Source organism: Schistocerca piceifrons, chromosome X (genome assembly GCF_021461385.2).
Source record: "Schistocerca piceifrons isolate TAMUIC-IGC-003096 chromosome X, iqSchPice1.1, whole genome shotgun sequence".
Lineage (NCBI taxonomy): Eukaryota > Metazoa > Arthropoda > Insecta > Orthoptera > Acrididae > Schistocerca > Schistocerca piceifrons.
In genome coordinates, this window is record NC_060149.1 from 53100602 (window position 1) to 53121273 (window position 20672).

The following is a 20672-nucleotide window of genomic DNA, read 5'->3' on the forward strand; positions in this document are numbered from 1 at the left end:
GCCTTTGATAGTAACAAAGTTGCAAGCCACAGGTGGCATCTTGGACAGTTATTGAAGAGGCTAAAAATCCTGTGGAGAAGTGGGTGTTGCGGCTTGTAAGATAACAAATTTATTAGATAAAATTCTAATTTTGGGTTTATGAAGCTGTCAAAAAATATTTTGTGGCAAAAGTGTAAAAAAGTGTAAAAAATTTCTTCATTTATGTATGCACCTGACACTTCTTGTGACATAGAAAGTTCATTTTCTGTGTACTAAAATGTTATTTCTGGTAAATGCATGAGTGTGAGGAAAATTTGGAGAAATTGGTTATTGTGTACTGTTTTAGAAAAAAAGTAGAAATAAATATAGAACTGAATACCACATATTTTTATTGTTTTGCTACCTTATTGTTCATGTTTATTGATATGATACTGCATGAATGCATGCATGTCTTATAACTTGGTAGTTAACGGAAATCTGGGCTCTATTAATAACATTATAACTAACCCAATGAGTAAAGGTGGTATCTCACTAAATAGTTCAGGTGCTGAGTCATTTATAGATACATTAAGAAGATAGATAATCCTGCTAGCTTTCAGACAAAGTCTGCCACACATTTTAATCAACTAGGAAGTTTCAAAACTGTGCACACTCCTCTTGAGAGTGAAAAATATATTTTGAAAGCAAAATTTTTTAACTGTGTTCATTGGTCCTAATTGTTAATTTTTTTATGTATGTAATTGAAGGCAAACCTAGCATTTAACCATTTCACTGCTACACCTGTGTATGTATGAGTGGCAACAGCTGCACGTCAGGTAGTGTGCTCATATATATACGGTTTCAGTTTTCAGTTTCATATGCTACACTTGTTTCAAAGGTCATACAAGACAGAACTTGAATCAGAAGAAGAGAGCCAGTACAATTTAGAATGTAGCTGAAAAACATTTAAAGGTGAAAGCCATCAGTACTTCAAGTGTGAGATATGCTTCACAGCTAGAAGATGCTATCAAGAAGGCTCACTCACCTGTTAATTGTTCCTCCAATATGCATGTGGAGAACATGGCACTGTAGAATTAAATGATTGGATACAGTATTGGTCAACACATAGGGAGTAAACACACACAGGGAGGCTTCTGAGTAACAAAACATTTATAATCTCCAAACCGTTTACACTATTTTCTCTTCAGGAAAGTTGCAACAGTATTAGCTACTCCAATACTCATTTGTAATTGTGATAATGCACTAGGTAGTACATAACTTAATAGAACTGTTGTTGTTGTTGGTGGTGGTGATGATGATGATGATGATGATTTTGATGATTTGACTTTTATAATCCTTATTAACATAAATTTCACCAGGTATATTCATTTCTGCAATTCACATGGCTATGATATTTCATTCTCCTGATTTCTTTTGTTTACAAAAGTAAAAGAATGCTTTTGATAGCTGCATAATTACAATGACTAATGTTGTATTGTCTAACAGGTGATCCATATGCTAAATCATCTATGCAGAAGAAATTTTTTAAACCCTGCAGGTGGCCCATGGACTACAATGTATCAGGTATTTATTCACTACACCTGTGCTGTAAACATGGTTGCAATTAATTTTTTGCTTATGTGATTTCTGTAAATATTGACAGGGTAAGGCTATGAACTTTGCTTAGTAGTTATCATTTTTCTCAAATTCAGTCAAATATTATTTATACGTCTTAGAGGGATCTTTTTTTTTTTTTTTTTATTCATAATGGAAATGTTATGAAGAAATGAATATGAAGTTTTGGAGCCAGCATTAATTAATTCTGTAACTACAAAGCCCTTGCGTGAAATTCCCTTGTTATGTAGATGATTTTATTTCAAATTATCACCAGTCTGTACACATTATTCTCTTTTCGGGGTATATTCACAATAACTGGAGTGCAGATTTCCTTGCAAATGAATGTTTCATGAATATTGGAATGTTGTGCTCATTTGGGGGGTTAATGCATATTTTAAAGATGGCATGAATTGAGACTTTTATACTGTATCACTTTTAGGCTTTAGTGTATATTTTGTGACAATGTGTATGGTAGCATCGTTTATTGATTTGTTCATATGACTTACACCAAAAGCACGAAACATAAGTAATTTAGTGAATGTTTTAGTCTGTAAACTTGATAGTGAGCTGACTAGCTCTACTTCAGCTTGATAAATGTTGATAGAAGTCAATGTACTTTGTGCCAATAAATTTAAATTGAAAAAGGATCCTGTTATTGATATACAATATTGCCGTGTATGTGATGAAGGGCAGAAAACAATTAAAATATTTTATCATAACCTAAAGTGCATTGTGTGTTTGGATTTGGTTGTGATGAATATATTGCTATCACTGGACAAAGGCAAATAAGATTGGGCATAGTGATAAACAGGTTTCCTTTTTTTATTTTTTTTTCCCCTAATAAAACCCCATGTCATTCCAAGCATGTGTGGCAATTTTTACCTCTCTATCTACATTTTCTGAGGTTTATTAAGTTTTCAAATTTATACTGACTTTTTGATCACCCAGTACATAAACACACTCAGTTGTGTTCATTTCTGAAACTCACATGGCTATGATAATTCATTCTCTTCATTTTCGTTCTTTTACAAGAGTAAAAGATAGTTGCACAGTTGATAGTTGCACAATTACATTGATCAATGTTGTATTTTGTCACAGGTGAACCATACGCTGAATCATTTAAACGCAAGAAATTTTTTAGACCCGGCAGGTGGCCCATGGATCACGATGAATCTGGTATATGTTCAATACATCTGTTCTGTAGTCTTGGTAGCAATTAGTTTTCCTTCTATAAATATTGACACGGTAGTGCATGAACTTTGCTTCATATAATCATATAACCACTAGTTATCATTTTTCTCAAATTCAATCAAATATTATTTATACTTCTTCGTGGGATCATTTGATTTCTTTTTGTAATAAATGTGAAGTTTGGTCACCAGCATTAATTTATTCTATAAATAAAAATCATATGTTTGAAAGCCCCTTTTTCTTTAGTTGATTTTATTTCAAATTGTCAGTTGTCTATGAGACTTATTCACTTTCCGAGGCAGATCTATGATAACAAAGAGTCCAGATTTGCATGCAAATGCATGTTGCATGTGTGGCAATGTGAGCAGTAAATGCTTATTTTGAAGACTGCTTGAATTGAAACATTTATAATGCATATTATATCACTTTCATTACCTTTGTGTTTATTTTCCAGTAACATGCATGATAGCATCTTTTATTGATTCACTCATATGAACTAAGCCAAAAGTGCAGAACATGAGTAATTGTGCAAATTTGTTACAGTATCTGTGAACTTCATAGTGAGCTTAAGTGCCCTACTTCAGCTCAGTAGATGTTTGTAGAAGTCAGTATTCTTTGTGCCAATAAATTCAGACTGAAAAAGGACCATATTATTGTTATACAGTATTTGTGCATATGTGATATATGGTGTAAAATCAATTAAAATACCAGGTGGCTATAATTAAACTTTCCCCACTGAACACATAACAAGGATACTAATTAGCATATGAGTACCGAACTTGGTAGCATTAATGTCAAGGACATGCGGAAGAGAAATAATGCAGAATCAGTTCAGTTGAAACACTTTTGATGTGCTGCTATGGTACATCATACCATTACATTCCGGTACCATTACTGCTACAAAAGGGGCTCTATATGGCATCCATCAGTGTCCAGAAGAGTCTGAAAGCACAGGATTGCATTATGCACAGCAGAACGAAACATGTTTGTAGGTATGCTCGCAACCTCTCCTGATATACTACGCTTCAGATTAGCATATGTGTGAATATTCCTGTGGTAAACTCTGTCCTTCAGGTAGCCCCACAACCAGAAATCACAGAATGAGAGATCAAGTGATTGTGACAGCTGAGCATTTGGAAACATTCGGTCGATAATTCGATCATTTCCAGATGTGTTTCGGAGAAGCAGGTGAACAACATGAGTGATGTGTGATGGGGCCCCATCTTGCATGAAAAGTGTTGAGCTCAATGCATCTCTCTCCTGTAGGGCAGGTGTGACATGCTGGCAAAGCATATCACAGTAACACTGACCTGTCACACTGCTCGTCTTTGGTCCTTGAGTGCCAACCTGTTCTAAAAAGAATGGGCCAATGATGAACGTAGCAATGAAGCCACACCATACGGTGACATATTCGCCATACAGAAGAACTTCATGCACAGTGACTGGAGGTGAAGATCCTTACACTCGGCAATTCTATGTGTTCACCTCACCTGCTAGATAAAAATGAGCTTCGTCTGTCCATAGGATGGTTCAGGGCAAGCCCTCGTTAACGTCGAGAAAGTGGAGAGCAAAGTCAACACATTGTTCTCATCCTGTGATGCAAGCTGCTGCATGATATGGATCTTGTATGGATACCATTTGAGAATGGTTCGAAGCACCTTCCATATAGTGGACCACAGGATGTTCAACATTCGAGACACAGCACACACACTGCCTGCCAATTGGGAATTGCACACAGTGTTGTCTGCCATAGGAACAGGATTTCATCAACCACATATAGTCCTCCCAGGGGTTTCGCCACTCTTCGGCGGGTTCGTGCTTGGCTACCACAGGGCCACAGCCTTTGCAGCATCTTTTCCCTTCCATGCTGCATGTCTATCCTCTTGCTAATCTTTTTCCCCTCCCTTGGGGAACACATGTGGGGTGTTACTGGGAATGTTCCGCATTCCCTGAGATAAGAACAGTCTCACCACTGTTTTTCATTCCCTTTTCATTTCTTTGTTTCACTTCTCCTCTCGTTCCTCCACTTTGGCACTTGAGCTTCCTCTTTTTCTTCTTCTTCTTCCCTGTGCACGCCTAATGGCTGGCCCATGCATTGTGACATGTAACAGATGACTTGGTAATGCGCAATTCCCAGCTCCGGGTCGATAGGTAGGGTTCGCACATACGCCCTATTACAGGCCAGGCCCAGGGAGGAGTGATCGCCTTAGCTGCTACATTCCCAAATTGTTGATTGGTCCCTCAGTCAGGTGTTTGGGAGGTGTGGCCTGACCTGAGATGTGAACAATCACCTAAGGCAGGTGCGCCTTCTTGTGAAGGGTCCCCCAAATGGAAGGAGCACACTATCGTAGATGCTGGCAATCGTGAGGGATTTTCTCACAATGAGCCGATCATCTTCACAGTCGGTGTCTATGAAACGTAAAAAGAATAAGGCTGATGATTCAAAGACCCTTCCAGTTGCACCACAGTTCTTTGTGGTTTCATGTACTGAAGCTGGTCACTCATTCCGTTTTTTGTTAAGAAAGGTGTTGATGCCATTGCCAGCCCTGTGAAATCCTGCTCTCGTTTATCGAATGGCACTTTGCTTTTGGACACTGCTTCTAATTCTCAAGCACAACAACTGCTTGCCACCTCGCTTCTCCACAACTATCCTGTTCATGTCAAGGCCCATAGAACTCTGAATTCTTCCCATGATGTTATGTGGACTAGGCTGCTCGATGGTCTGACCGAGGTTGAAGTCCAATCTTACCTCTCTCACCAGGGTGTCGCTGTGTCCATTGGGTGATGGAAAAAGGTAGATTCCTCCTTAGTGCCCACCTGCAATCTTCTTCTCACCTTTGATAGAGTCGTGCTTCCATCCCCAGACCAAAGCAGGCTATGAAATTATCACAGTCCGACCGTACATTGCGAACCCGATGCACTGCTACCAGTGTCGTCATTTCAACCACACTAGAACATCTTGTCGACACCCAGCCAAATGTGTAACCTGTGGAAGGCCTGCCTCCTTCTCCCCACTGTATCAACTGCACTGGCGACCATGCCACCTCCTCTTGCGATTGTCCTGTGTATCTTGATGAGCAGGCTGTCCAGGAGATCCAGGTAAAGGAAAAAGTGCCTTACCAGTCACTCATAAATTATTGGCTAGTCGCAAACCCTGCATCTCCCCATCTGGCACTTACGGTTCTGTTCTTGTTACCTCTCGCTCCATCAAGGACATGGCCACACAGGTATGTGACCTCAAATTCAGCTCTGAGGTTGTGAAGTTGCCCAGTGTCGAGGTAGCATCGCCATCCCCCCATTCAGCTGTGCAACAAGCCATCAAACTCTTCCCTCTAGGGGTGAAGCCCCCAGCTACACAACCAGTAGGCTGGAAAGGACAGTAGGGGTACTCCCATGAAGACCTCCTATGTCTATCGAGCCAAACAACACCTGAGTCAGCGTCTGCTAACTGGAAAGGCTCGAAGAAGTTGAACAAAGGCAAACGGTCTTCTCCTTCGCTGACTTGGAGATCCTTTTTGACAGTGTTGCCACATGATATTTTAGCCCGGCTGGCCTCTGTGCTGCCGGTGCACACCACCAGCCATTTTTCAGTGTTGGACTCCACAGACCGACAGCATAAGCTGAGCAAGCCCATGCTTCTGTGGACTTCATGGAGCAGGAGCCTCCTGCTTCTGTGCCCTGTAGCAGTTAGCCTTTGCAGGCTGTCACTCAGCAGTCACCAAGGTGACACCTGTTCATTTCTTCCTCATCATGACTCTTCTCCAATGGAATGTTCATGGTCTTCAGTCCCACAAAGAGGATTTATGGCTGCTTTTAGCCTTGCAGCATCCCCTTGTACTCTGCCTTCAGGAAACCAAATTGCGTCCTCATGACCACTTTGAGCTTTCATGTTTCTTCCCAGTTCATTTTGACCTTCTCCCTGAGGTTGGAATTCCATCTCTGGGGGTGTCATGCTGCTCATATGGACTTATGTTTATAGTTAACCTACCTCCCTGACTACCCATCTTCAAACTGTTGCAGTTTGCCTTTTCCTTCCTCACCTGACTTTCTCCCTCTGTACCATTTATGTCCTTTTGTCATTCAGTGTCACCAGGGCAGACTTCCTTCAGCTTATTGGGCAGCTACCTCTCCCATTTCTGCTACTCAGTAACTTTAATGCGCATCATCCCCTTTGGGGTTCTCCTAGAACCTGTCAGAGTGGTGCCCTCTTGACTGAGTTTCTCAATCAACTCAACCTCTTCTGCCTTAACACTGGAGCACCCACATTCCTTTCCGACTCCTCGCGTACCTATTTCCATTTGAACCTATCCTTCTGCACTGCCCAGCTTGCCCATTGTCTTGAGTGGTCCGTTCTTTCTGACACCTATTCGAGCGACCATGGAGCTACTGGAGGACCCACATTTCTTTCCGACTTTTAGCACACCTATTTCCATTTGTACCTATCCTTCTGCACTGCCCATGTTGCCCATTGTCTTGAGTGGTCTGTTCTTTCTGACACCTACTTGAGCAACCATTTCCCATGTGTTATCCTTTTGCTGACCCCTACTCCACCCGTGTGCACACCAAAATGGCAGCTTACTAAGTCTGCCTAGTGGTTTTACTCCTTCCTGACGACCTTCAAAGAACAAGAGTTCCCCAGTTGTGATGACCAGGTGGAATATCTCACAAACATTATCCTTACTGCTGCAGAATGTTCCATTCCTTGCACTTCCTCTTTGCCATGCTGTGTCCCAGTCCCTTGGTGGACTGAGGCATGCCACGATGCAATCCGCATACGAAGACATGCTCTCTGCATTTTTAACCATCATCCTATGATGGCACACTTCATTCATTATAAAAAGATGTGTGCACAGTGTCATCATGTTCTTCAGGATAGCAAAAAAGCTGGCTGGATTTCATTCGCTAGTTCTTTTAACAGTTCCAGCTCTTACTCTGTTGTGTGGGTCAACCTCCGGCGGCTCTTTAGTATCAAGATCCGTTCGCCAATTTCCAGCCTGACAGTAGCAGAAGATGTCATTGTGGACCATATTGCTATCTCCAACACTGTGGGCTGCCATTTTGCAGAAATTTTGAGCTCTTCCCACTATCACCCTGCCTTCCTCCATCGGAAACGAGTGGAGGCGGCTCGGGCGACACCCTTCTTTTCTCAGAATCATGAGTGCTACAGTGCCGCCTTTACTACAAGGGAGCTAGACCTTGCTTTCAGTTCATCCTGATCCTCCGTCCCAGCGTCAGATGCTGCCCACATTCAGATGTTGCAGTACTTTTCTCTTGCGGGCATGCAGTTTCTGCTTAATACGTACAACTGCATCTGTCAGAGGGCACATTTCCCTGGACGTTGATATGAAGCCACAGTCATACCCATACCTAAGCCTGGTAAGGACAAAAACCTTCCTTCTTGCTACTACCCCATCTCTCCCACCAGCTGTTGTTGCAATGTGGAGGAACATATGATTCATGCCCGGCTCGTATGATGGCTCGAGTCTCACAATTTACTAACGACTGCACAGTGTGGATTTTGAGTGTGCCGTTCTGCAGTTAACCATCTTGTTACTTTGCCCACCCATGTCATGAGTGGTTTTCTGCAGAAATCTCAGACTGTGGCCATGTTTTTTGATTTGCAGTAGGCCTATGACACCTGCTGGAGAACTGGTATCCTCTGTACTTTTTACACATGAGGCTTCTGTGGCTACCTGCTCTGTTTCCTTCAGGAATATTTTTTTCAAGGTGCGTGTGTGTTCCCCTTTCTCAGACATCTTTACCCAGGAAACCTGTGTGCCCAAGGGTTCTGTCCTGAGCATTGTCGTCTTTGCTATCGCCATTAACCCTATCATGGCCTGTCTCCCGCCGGGCATCTGCGGCTCTCTTTTTGTTGATGATTTTGCCATCTATTGCTGTTCTGTATGAATTTCTGGTGGTGCAATTGTTTTATCCCACCATCTTTACATCTTGGACCTGTTGCTCTTCCGTTCATTGAAACTACAAAATTCCTGGGGCTCATGCTCAATAGGAAACACTCTGGGTCCTCTTGTGTGTCTTACTTGGCAGCCTGCTGTACATGGTACCTCAGTGTCCTACATGCCCTCAATGGTACTTCCTGGAGTGCAGATTGAACCACCTTCCTCCATTTGCACTGGTCCCTTGTCCGTTTGAAACTAGACTATGGGTGCTTTCTTTATGCATCTGCACGTCCGTCCCTCTTACGCGACTGAACACTATCCACCATCATGGCATCCATTTGGCCACTGCCACCTTTTACACCAGCCCAATTGAGAGTCTGTATGCTGAAGCCATTGAACTACCACTGCCGTATCACTGTGAATTTCTCCTCAGCAGGTATGCATGCCATTTGTATGCCATGTGTGGCCACCCATCCTGTGCCGTCTCCTTCAATGATTCCTTTGATCCCCAGTTTGGGGTGCATCCTTTTCTGTCATCTCCTGGCTGCACGGAGTGGCTGAGCAGTTTGAGGCGCCATGTCATGGATTGCACGGCCCCTCCCACCGGATGTTTGAGTCCTCCCTCAGGCATGGGTGTGTGTGTTGTTCTTAGCAAGAGTTAGTTTAAGTAGTGTGTAAGCCTAGGGACTGATGACCTTAGCAGGTTGGTCCCTTAGGAATTCGCACACATTTGAACTTTTTGTTTCCTCCTGGAGTCTGCTTTTGGCACTTGCTTCAACAGCTTAACTTCACACTACCTGCAACTTTCCCAGTAGCTGTGAACCCTTCACCACCTAGGATTTATGCAGTGTCCCATGTTCACCTAGGCCTTCATTTGCTTCCTGAGGACACTATTCCAGCCTTGCTCTATTGTCTTCAGTTTCATGACCTTCGCATGGAACTTCGTGATAGTACCTTTTTTGTAAACTGATGGCTCTCACACTGACCTTGGTGTCAGGTGTGCCTTCGTCATTGGTGCCCACATCTTTTGATAATGACTCCTGGCACACTACTCAGTATTTACAACCGAGCTCTTTGCCCTCTATCAGGCCACGTAGTACATCCTCTGCTCAGAAACTCTCAGCACCCTTCAAAGTCTGTGTGTGCTGTACATCACCCATCCCTTAGTGCAGCAGGTCCAGGAAAACTGTCACTTGCTCACTCCTGATGGAGCCACTGTGATGTTTATGTGGGTTCCTGGTCACATCAGTCTGCCAGGAAATGAGGCTGCTGATGCTGCTGATGCTGCTGCCAAACCTGCAATCCTCGTACGTCAGCCCACTGGTTCTTATATTCCATCTGATAATACCTCAGTTGCCATCTGTCAGGAGATGGTTTCCCTTTGGCATTGCCATTGGTTCTCCCTTCATTGGAATAAGCTCCTGATAATTAACCTCCTCCCAGTGGCTTGGACGACTTTCTCTCAGCCCTCAGGAGGAGGTCATTTTAAACTAGGTTGCATATTGGGCACTGCCTTTTTAGCCATCATCATTTGATAAGTGGCGCTCCACCACCACTTTGTATACATTGCACCCAACTTTTAACTGTCTGCCACTTCCTGATGGAATGCACATTTTTTAACTGTTTATGTTCCCACTTGGGTTTGCTGTCTGAATTATCAGCCGTTTTAGCAAATGACGTGCAGGCTGTCGACCTTGTCATACTGTATGGTGTCTTTTGTAGCCCTTTCTCTTAGTCCCTCTTTTTAGCTGTCTTCTTGTATGTCAATTTGGATTGACATATAGTCGTTTTTTAACTCTTCTTTGTCTTCTTTGTGTTCTAAAGTTGGGTGTGTATGACCCAATTTGTTTTTATGCCCTAAAACAAAACAAACAAACAAACAACTGTGGTGCAACCCATTGTTGGCCTCTTCCCAGAGTAACACCCAGTTCTCCAGTTGATTCAAACTACATCATCATAGCAGGTAGAGAATGAGGACACTTCCATAATTCTTTCAGCAATATTCTCAAAGTACAGCTGTAGCATTACTGCTGTTTTGATAATAGGGCTTCACCAATAATTCCCTGCTCCATTTGTCAAAGCTCAAGTCAACAAGTGCACTGTGACTGGTCAGGTGTGTGAAACTATGAAACACGATTACTGATCACGGCACCAGTTGACCATAGTTGGATCCGGATGGTGGCACTGTGACAAATGGAATTTATGCACCCCATATTCTGGACATTAACGCTACCAAGTTTGGTACTCGTATGGTAATTAGCTTCCATTCTATAACATGTTAAACAGGGAAAATTTAATTATAACCTCCTGGTATTGCTGCCAGATTTTACTGTGATAATTTTGATTAAGCTTTCAGTAAGGGAGCATGAATTCCTATAGATAGTGTCGGAAGGTCCATGCGGCTTTTCGCGGATGATGCTGTGGTATACAGAGCAGTTGCAACATTAGAAAATTGCAGTGAAATGGAGGGAAATCTGCAGCGGATAGGCACTTGGTGCAGGGAGTGGCAACTGACCCTTAACATAGACAAATGTAATATATTGCGAATACATAGAAAGAAGGATCCTTTATTGTATGATTGTATGATAGCAGAACAAACACTGGTAGCAGTTACTTCTGTAAAATATCTGGGAGTATGCATGCGGAATGATTTGAAGTGGAATAATCATATAAGGCGGGTGCCAGGTTGAGATTCATTGGGCGAGTCCTTAGAAAATGTGGTCCACCAACAAAGGAGGTGGCTTAGAAAACACTCATTCGACCTATACTTGAGTACTGCTCATCAGTGTGGCATCCGTACCAGGTCGAGTTGACAGAGGAGATAGAGAAGATCCAAACAAGAGCGGCATGTTTCATCACAGGGTTATTTGGTAAGCGTGATAGTGCTACGGAGATGTTTAGCAAACTCGAGTGGCAGACTCTGCAAGAGAGGCGCTCTGCATCGCGGTGTAGCTTGCTTGCCAGGGTTCGAGAGGGTGCGTTTCTGGATGAGGTATTGAATATATTGCTTCCCCCTACTTATACCTCCCGAGGAGATCACGAATGTAAAATTAGAGAGATTCGAGCGTGCACAGAGGCTTTCAGACAGTCATTCTTCCCATGAACCATACACGACTGGAACAGGAAAGGGAGGTAATGACAGTGGCACGTAAAGTGCCCTCCGCCACACACCGTTGGGTGGCTTGCGGAGTGTAAATGTAGATGTAGATGTAGATCGATCGAAGTTGGCATCTATCTGCCTCATTCTATTGAAAAGTCTTAAGTTACTGCATCCTAGTATTTTTCCTTCTTTTTTGGACTGTAGACTTTTGAAGACACTATTGCAGTTTGCATTAAAGATGTGGAAGGTGTATTCAGGAAAACAGATGTGAAGCAAGATAAGCTTTACATCAAATCAAATTATGTGCATTTCCCTTCAGCAGCAACAAAGTTCTTAGCCACAGGTGGAATCTGCCATTATCCTGTGAAGAAGTGGATGTTGCAGCTTTTAAGGTGACAAAGATCAAATCCTGATTTTGAGCTTTGAGGATGACAAAAATAGTTTGTGGCAGAAATGCAAAAACTCTCAACTTAATCATACTTCATTCATAATTTCTTCACTTAGGCATACACCGGTCACTTCTTGTTACACAGAAAGGTCCATTTTATGGGTAACTAAATGTTCTGTTGGTAATCGCTTGAGTGTAAGAGAAGAAAAGTGGGAGAAATTGGTGATTGTGTTCTGTTTCAGAAGAAACTAGAAATAAATATAGAACTGATACTGCATACTTTTATTGTTTTGCTGCATTATTATGCATGTTTAATGATATGATATTGAATGAATGCATGCATGTTTTATGGTGTAATAGTGCATGAAAATCTGGGCTCTAGTAATAACATTTTCAGTAAATTAATAACTAAAGGTATTAACTCACTAAATAGTTCAGGTGCTGAGTCATTGATGGATACATAAAGGAGGCAGGGGACCCTGCTAGCTTTCAGATGGAATCTGACACACAGTTCAGTCTGCAAGGAAGTTTCAAAACTATGCACAATCACCTGCAGAGTGAAAAACAGATTCTGATGCTGTAGATTGATCTTAATTGTTACAGTTTTTACATATTTTGCTGAAGCCTAGCATAGTAGAATTTGCAAAAATGTAAGGAGGAAATGGACAAAGTTTCTAAGTAACACATCATCTATAACCTCCCTGAATGGTGAACTACTTTATCTTCAGAAAAGCCACAATCAGTTTTAGCTACTTCGATGCATATTTGCAATTGTGATAATGCACTTGGTAATACTTAACTGAGCAGAACCATTGTTGTTGTTGTTGTTGTTGTTGTTGTTGTTGTTTTTTTATGATGATGATGGTGGTGTTGATGGTGGTAATTTTGAGTTTGGGTTCATAATCCTGATTTACATAAAAATCACCAGGTAGTGCTTATTTCTGTAACTCACATGGCTATGATATTTCATTCTCTTCATTTTCTTTGACTACAAAAGAAAAGAATGTGTTCATAGTTGTGAGTTACTCTGACTAATGTTCTGTTTTTTAGCAGCTGAGCCATATGCTGAATCATCTAGACAGAAGAAATTTTTTAAAGCTAGCAGATGGCCCAGATATCACAATGAATCAGGTATGTATTCACTACACCTATGCTTTAGTCATGGTTGCAATTAGTATTTCAGTAAGTGATTTCTGTAAATATTGACAGGGTATTGCTGTAAGCTTTGCTTTGTCTACATTGTAGCTACAATTTTGTTAAAATGCAGTGAAACACAGTAAAACCCCGTATTAATGGATCTGCTTTTAAGGAAATCCCACTTTTAAGGAATACATTTGTTGGTCCCAGCGATAACGCCATAAAAACAGTGTTCCTGAAATTCGGTTTTAATGAATTGCACTTTCTTTTAAATCCCACTTTTAAGGAATAAGTGTGTTACAATTCTCAATTTAAAATACGGTCTGCAGCTGCACTTCTTATTTTTGGACATTAAATCGTCACTTTAGGCTTTGATCATATGTATTCTTAAAATCGATGTCTGTTTTAGCGTTCAGATATTGGTCTCGTATCGATAGTTGTGAAGTTATCGAGATTGGTGAATGTTAAACTGGTCATTTGAAAACAAAATTCTTCCACACTACCGCACTCCAGCTGTCATGTCTGACGCTATAAAGTGACAACATTAAGTGTATACTGTAGTTGTGTAGTCTACTTACAATAGTGTTTTTGTATGTGTAATATGGCCAGCAAACGACGAAAAGTTGGTGGTGACAGTGGTGGTGATGATGATGATGATGAAGACGACGATGTGGACTCACTAACACCAAGTTTTTCTGCAGCTGTGGAAGGACTTGAGACTGTTAGAAGGTATTTCTCATCCTTCGTTGTGGATGAGTCAGTTCTTAACAATATTAACCAGCTGGAACAACAACATCTAGGAGTATGCTGTGCTGGAAGGAAGCAGCAGGCTACTCTTCTAGATTTTTTTCAGAAATAAAGACAGTAAAGCAGTTTTATTCATTATTGTGAAATCTAATTCATAGAGTGCCATTAGCTAAACAAAATTTTCTCCTTTTAAATCAAGATACTAGTTGATGACTTTTGATGTGACCTAACATCCAAAATATCTTGAAATTTAAAAAAAAAAAGTATTATAAATATATCGAGTAGTTTTAAATTTGCCAAGAAACATTTTCATGTTCACTGTATTTTTGTATACACCACAAGGTGAGTTTGTGATTATGGAGCATTTATATAGCCTAAATAGCCTAGGTTCCAATTTTGATTCTGGAACACTTATTTAGTGCATTTTGACCTAAACCTTTATTTAAGGAAAACTCTCTTTTAAGGAACAAATTTTTTGGTGCCCTGAGATTCGTTAAAAAGGGGTTTTACCGTATTATTTATACTTCTTACATGGGAACTTCATCAACTTGACACTATTTTCTTGAGTAAAAGTGCGTGAGCTGGGTATCTGCCCTAGCAACTGATCTCGTGCAAAACTTTGGCCCATTATGCAGATACTATGCAGCCATGGCCATCTCAACATGCAGCTTTTAAACATTCGTGTGCATAGGTTGTTTGTCATGCACCCAGCTTCACTGTGGTCATGTAATGCCCTAACGTGAAATACTGTGCACCTAGTTTAGGAAGAGGTTTGTGTTCACCATTTTGGTGAACCTACGGGCTGTCGTGCAACCCTTCTGAGCAGTATGGAATGACAACTAAACTGCAATGATTAAATGTCAAGGAACTAGAACTCTTGAAAGTCGTGACCGGTAAGCATAGATATTTGTTGTTATTGGATGAAATGAGCACATGGTGGTTTCTTTATGCTTTTCCTTATATCTTGAAACGTTGTTGCAAATATCATAGACAGCTGCACGGATGAAGATGTGCTAGATATTCAAGAAAATATTGGATTGATGTACAGTGGATGCATACAAGAGGATCACGATGGTGATAATAAAGCTTCCATTTCACCACCGTCACATTTGTCGAACTTTTTCATTGCCTGAACAGGGCTGCAGCATGCAGTCAAGGACTTAAATGATGGTGGAGGCTGCTTTGGCAATGTAAAGTCATTGAATATCAGTTTCACCTTCACCATAAAAGAGGAATATATGCAACAGGCTGTTACTTTTTGGAAAGGTGGAAATAAGGGGAATCCATCTTCCTAGACCATCAAGAAGAGTTTTAAATTATTAAAACAGAAAACGAATCTGTTTGGAATAAATACATTGAAAACCATGGTACTCATCACCAGAAGCTTGCAAAAGTAAATACAACATACAGCAGTAGGGTGTTCAAGACTCAGTGGAGATTGGTGTAAATGATTCCAAGGCATCTCCTGCATAGGTTTTCACCCTCAACAGAAATAGAATATTGTGTCATGAAAGGTAAACTATGTTACGATGACAAAAAGCTATGCAACGAGGCAGCCATAATAATTAGCTATGAAAAATGTGTCACTGACTCCAGATCTGTTGTGGAAGTGGTCAGTAAACAGAATGTTTACGATATGGATCAGATTGTATTTAATTTAGAAATGATGTCTGGTCAAACTCTTGCGAGAAAAGGAACAGAAGATGTTGTCACAGTCGTGCAGTCCACCAGTAATACAACTTGTAGCTACACAATAATGCCAACTCATAGCTACACAATAATGCCAACAATATCTGCTGATGGACCATTGCAGTCACCTCTGTTTATTGTTAAAAGAGCGGACTGAATCCTCTGTGCCACGTATCAAACAAAATTTGTTTTACATGGACTATTTTGTCACTATTGCCTCATCTTTTAGGAAAGTGGACAAGGAACACTTACAGAAATGGCAAGAAGAGGTGTTTTGTAAAATCATCTCAGAGGATAATGGATCACTTTTAATAGTGGATTCATTTTCCAGTCACAAGTGTTGGTCAGTGCTTGGAGTAGAAGATACTGTCATTTTTGTGTTAGTACCACCATTTGGCATGAGGTACTGCCAACTGCTAGACATACTTGGCTTCTGGGTGATCCAGGGGTTTGTCCAGAGCTTTACCAACTCAGTACAACTTCTGGGTGCCAATGTAAACTTTTGTGAGGGGAACACCATCCTTCGAATTCAGCTGCATCTTTACAGGCAGTTATGCTCACCAGCAGTTAGGTTGATCTTCCAGTATGTGTAGTATCAAAGTGGTTACCCCAGTGACCATCAGAATACAGTGAACATCCACTGAAATACTTTTTCGAGCCTGGTCAAGTGCTATGTTCATTGTGTCAAAGTGTGCAATTTGTAACTTGTAGCCGGTGTCAAAGATCCCTTCGTTTTTAACCTTTTTATATAGTGATTTATAATTGCAGTGGAAACAAATGAGATGGTTTTTCAACATGTAGTGTAGCATAATTTAATTTTGAATATCATTGATGCATGTTATTTTATTTGATATGTAAAGCTGATAATATTAAAGTGGAGTACACTTGTAAGAGTTACACTATATGGCTTGCATTTCATAGTATTATTCCCTCCTCCACTTCGCTTGCTATTCACATTTCACATTTTGGGGCACTTGGCATTGTCATTTCATTGTGCAGTACATTGCATTTGGGCATTACATGATCACAGTGAAGCGGGGATGCATGATAAACAACGTGAGCACACAAATGTTTAAAAGCTGTACATTGAGAGGACCATACCTGCATAGTATCTGCATAATGGCCTGAATTTTCACATGAGTTTGATTGCTGGGGTTGATATCTAGCTCCTGTGTGTGTGTGTGTGTGTGTGTGTGTGTGTGTGTGTGTGTGTGTGTGTGTGTGTTTTTCCCCCCTCAAGAAAATATGAGCTAGAGTTGATGAAGTTCCTATGCTGGTAGGATCATTTTGATTTTTTGTCATTATGGTAATGTTAAGAAGAAATGAATGTGAAGCTTGGCAGGCAGCATTAATTAATTCTATAGCTACAAAGTATGTGTTTGAAAGTCCCATGTTATTTAGATGATTTTATTTCAAATTATCACCAGCCTGTGACCGTATTTCAGTTTCCAGCATATATATGTAATTACTAGAGTCTAGTTTTCCATGCAGATACATGTTGCATGAATTTTTTTCATGTTACTGATATGGATAAGGTAAATGTAAGTGGTTATAAGCTCTCTGCACATGTAATGAGAGAAAATATGGAGAAAGGAGGAGTTGCCATATATGTCAAAAGTTATCATTGTGCAAAAAGTATAGAAACAAAAAAGTTTTGTGAAGAGAAACATATAGAAGCATGTGCCTGTGAGCTTAAATTAAATAAAGGCACATTTATAATTGTAACTGTATATAGGTCCCCATCAGGAAATTTTCATCTATTTCTGAAAAATTTGGACTCCTTGTTGTGCTATCTGTCAGACAGGGGGAAGCAAATTATTATTTGTGGGGACTTCAATGTAGATTCTCTGAAAGAGGGTAATAGGAAAAATGACCTTGAAGTATTACTCAGTTCTTTCAATTTGACACCCGTTATTGATTTTCCTACTCGGGTGGTAAAGGATAGCAGCTCACTGATAGATAACTTCTTTATAGACCAAGATAAGTTTAACCAGATAAATGCTCAGCCTGTTGAGAATGGTCTTTCTGATCATGGTGCACAGCTAGTTACAATATATGACATAGCTCCATTCAGCAATACTAAACAGTCCTCCAAAGTAGTACGTTCAGTCAACGATTTAACAATTGCAAATTTCAGGGAAAGCCTACAGCAGTTAGACTGGGATGAGGTGTACCGTGAACCTGATGCCAATTTAAAATATAATTTATTTCATGACATTTTTGTAAATGCATTTGAAAACTGCTTCCCCAAGAAAATAGTTAAATATACTCGTAAGAAACCTTGTAACAAACCATGGCTTACTAAGGGTATAAAAATATCTTGTAACCGGAAAAGGAAAATGTATCTGACAGCAAGAAAGAGTAGTGACCCAGAAACTATCAAAAATTATAAAAACTACTGTGTTATATTAAGAAAAGTTATTAAAAAATCCAGGAGTATGTGTATCATGTCTGAAATCAGCAACTCTGATAATAAAATTAAAACAATTTGGAATATTATTAAAAGAGAAACAGGTCAACCAAGAGCAGAGGAAGACAGTATGACCATCAAATTTAATGAAAGCTTTACGAACAAAAAGTCAGAAGTTGAAAATAATTTTAATAATCATTTTCTAAATGTTGTGGATATAGTAGGATCCAGGTGTTCATTAGAAGATGCTAGGCTGTTAATGGAAGAGGCCATACCTATGCAATTTGATACAATTGAAATCTCACCCACTTCTCCCTCTGAAATTAGGAAAATAATAAACTTGCTTAAAAGCAAAAACTCACATGGAATTGATGGCATTTCCAGCAAAATACTAAAAGCTTGTTCTCAACAGATAAGTAAGATTCTCAGCCACCTGTGTAATAGCTCTCTGGAACAGGGCATTTTCCCTGATAGACTGAAATATGCTATTGTTATACCTCTGCATAAAAAGGGGGATAGATCTGATGTCAACAATTACCGTCCAATCTCCCTTCTAACAGCTTTATCCAAAATTTTTGAGAAAGTAATGTATTCAAGAGTAGCTTCACATATCTGTAAAAATGAAGTACTAACAAAATGTCAGTTTGGTTTCCAGAAAGGTTTTTCAACAGAAAATGCCATATTTGCTTTCACCAGTCAAATTTTGAATGATTTGAATAACCGAACACCATCCATTGGGATTTTTTGTGATCTCTCAAAGGCTTTTGATTGTGTAAATCATGAAATTCTGCTAGACAAGCTCAAGTATTGTGGCATGAGTGGGACAGTGCACAAATGGTTTAATTCGTACCTAACTGGAAGAGTGCAGAAAGTTGAAATAAGTAGTTCTCGTAACATGCAAAAATCAGCACATTCCTCAAACTGGGGAACTATTAAGAATGGGGTTCCACAAGGGTCAGTCTTGGTCCTTTGTTGTTCTTATTATATATTAATGACTTGCCATTCTATATTCATGAAGAGGCAAAGTTAGTTCTCTTTGCTGATGATACAAGTATAGTAATCACACCTGAGAAACAAGAATTAACTGATGAAATTGTCAATACTGTCTTTCAGAAAATTACTAAGTGGTTCCTTGTAAACGGACTCTCAATGAAGTTTGATAAGACACAGTACATACAGTTCCGTACAGTGAATGGTATGACGCCATTAATAAATATAGACCTTAATCAGAAGCATATAGCTTAGGTAGAATATTCAAAATTTTTAGGTATGTCCATTGATGAGAGATTAAATTGGAAGAAACACATTGATGATCTGCTGAAACGTTTGAGTTCAGCTACTTATGCAATAAGGGTCATTGCAAATTTTGGTGATAAACATCTCAGTAAATTAGCTTACTACGCCTATTTTCACTCATTGCTTTCATATGGCATCATATTTTGGGGTAATTCATCACTGAGGAATAAAGTATTTATTGCACAAAAGCGTGTAATCAGAATAATAGCTGGAGTCCACCCAAGATCATCCTGCAGACATTTATTTAAGGATCTAGGGATATTCACAGTAGCTTCTCAGTATATATACTCTCTTATGAAATTTGTTATTAACAACCAAACCCAATTCAAAAGTAATAGCAGTGTGCATAACTACAATACTAGGAGAAAGGACGATCTTCACTATTCAAGATTAAATCTAACTTTGGCACAGAAAGGGGTGAATTATACTGGCACTAAAGTCTTTGGTCACTTACCAAATAGTATCAAAAGTCTGACAGATAACCAACAAGTATTTAAGAAGAAATTAAAAGAATTTCTGAATGACAACTCCTTCTACTCCATAGAGGAATTTTTAGATATAAATTAAGAAAAAAAAACAAAAAAAAAGAAAAAACAAAACAAAAATATTAAAAAAATAAAAAAAATAAAAATAAAAATAAAGAAAAACAAAAAACACACAAAAAAAGTTGTTATATTAACTTAAGTATGTTGTTAAATTAACCTAATTATGTCATGTATTGGAAAATTCGACTCGTTCCACATCATTACGAAATATCGTATTCATGATACATGGAACTAGTATTAATCTAATCTAATCTAATCTAATCTAATCTGTTTAGCCATTTTGGGGAGGGTGTACATGTATCCTTTGAAGATTGCATGAATTGAGACACTACAATGCTTATTATATCCTATCATGGTTTTGCAATTACATACATGATATCTTCTTTTATTGTTTTTTTTTCTTTTTTTTTTAAAAAAAAAAAATAGGTAAACCAAAAGTGCAGAACATGAGTAATTTTGCAAATTTGTTACAGTCTGTAAACTTCATAATGAGATCAGTTGCCCTAGTTCTGTATGGTAGATGTCGGCAGAAGTCAATATACTTTGTGGCAATAAATTTAAATTGAAAAAAGATCCTATTGTTGTTATATGTTGCTGCCCCCTGTGTGATGAAGGATGGGAAAGGAATTAAAATATTTTGTCCTACCCTAAGGTGTGTTATATGCTTAGCCCATGCTCTACATCTTATAGCTGA

At 39.6% G+C, this 20672-nt stretch overlaps 1 protein-coding gene across 1 annotated transcript in view; it reads left to right on the forward strand.

Annotated features, from left to right (window-relative positions):
- The window catches only part of LOC124721691, an 888717-nt gene that overhangs the window by 505274 nt on the left and 362771 nt on the right, over positions 1–20672 (forward strand). Inside the window, exons 22-24 of the mRNA XM_047246771.1 lie at positions 1465–1542; positions 2674–2751; positions 13208–13285. Of these exons, the coding sequence (XP_047102727.1) occupies positions 1465–1542; positions 2674–2751; positions 13208–13285 (234 nt within the window). The remainder of the gene's footprint in view (positions 1–1464; positions 1543–2673; positions 2752–13207; positions 13286–20672) is intronic.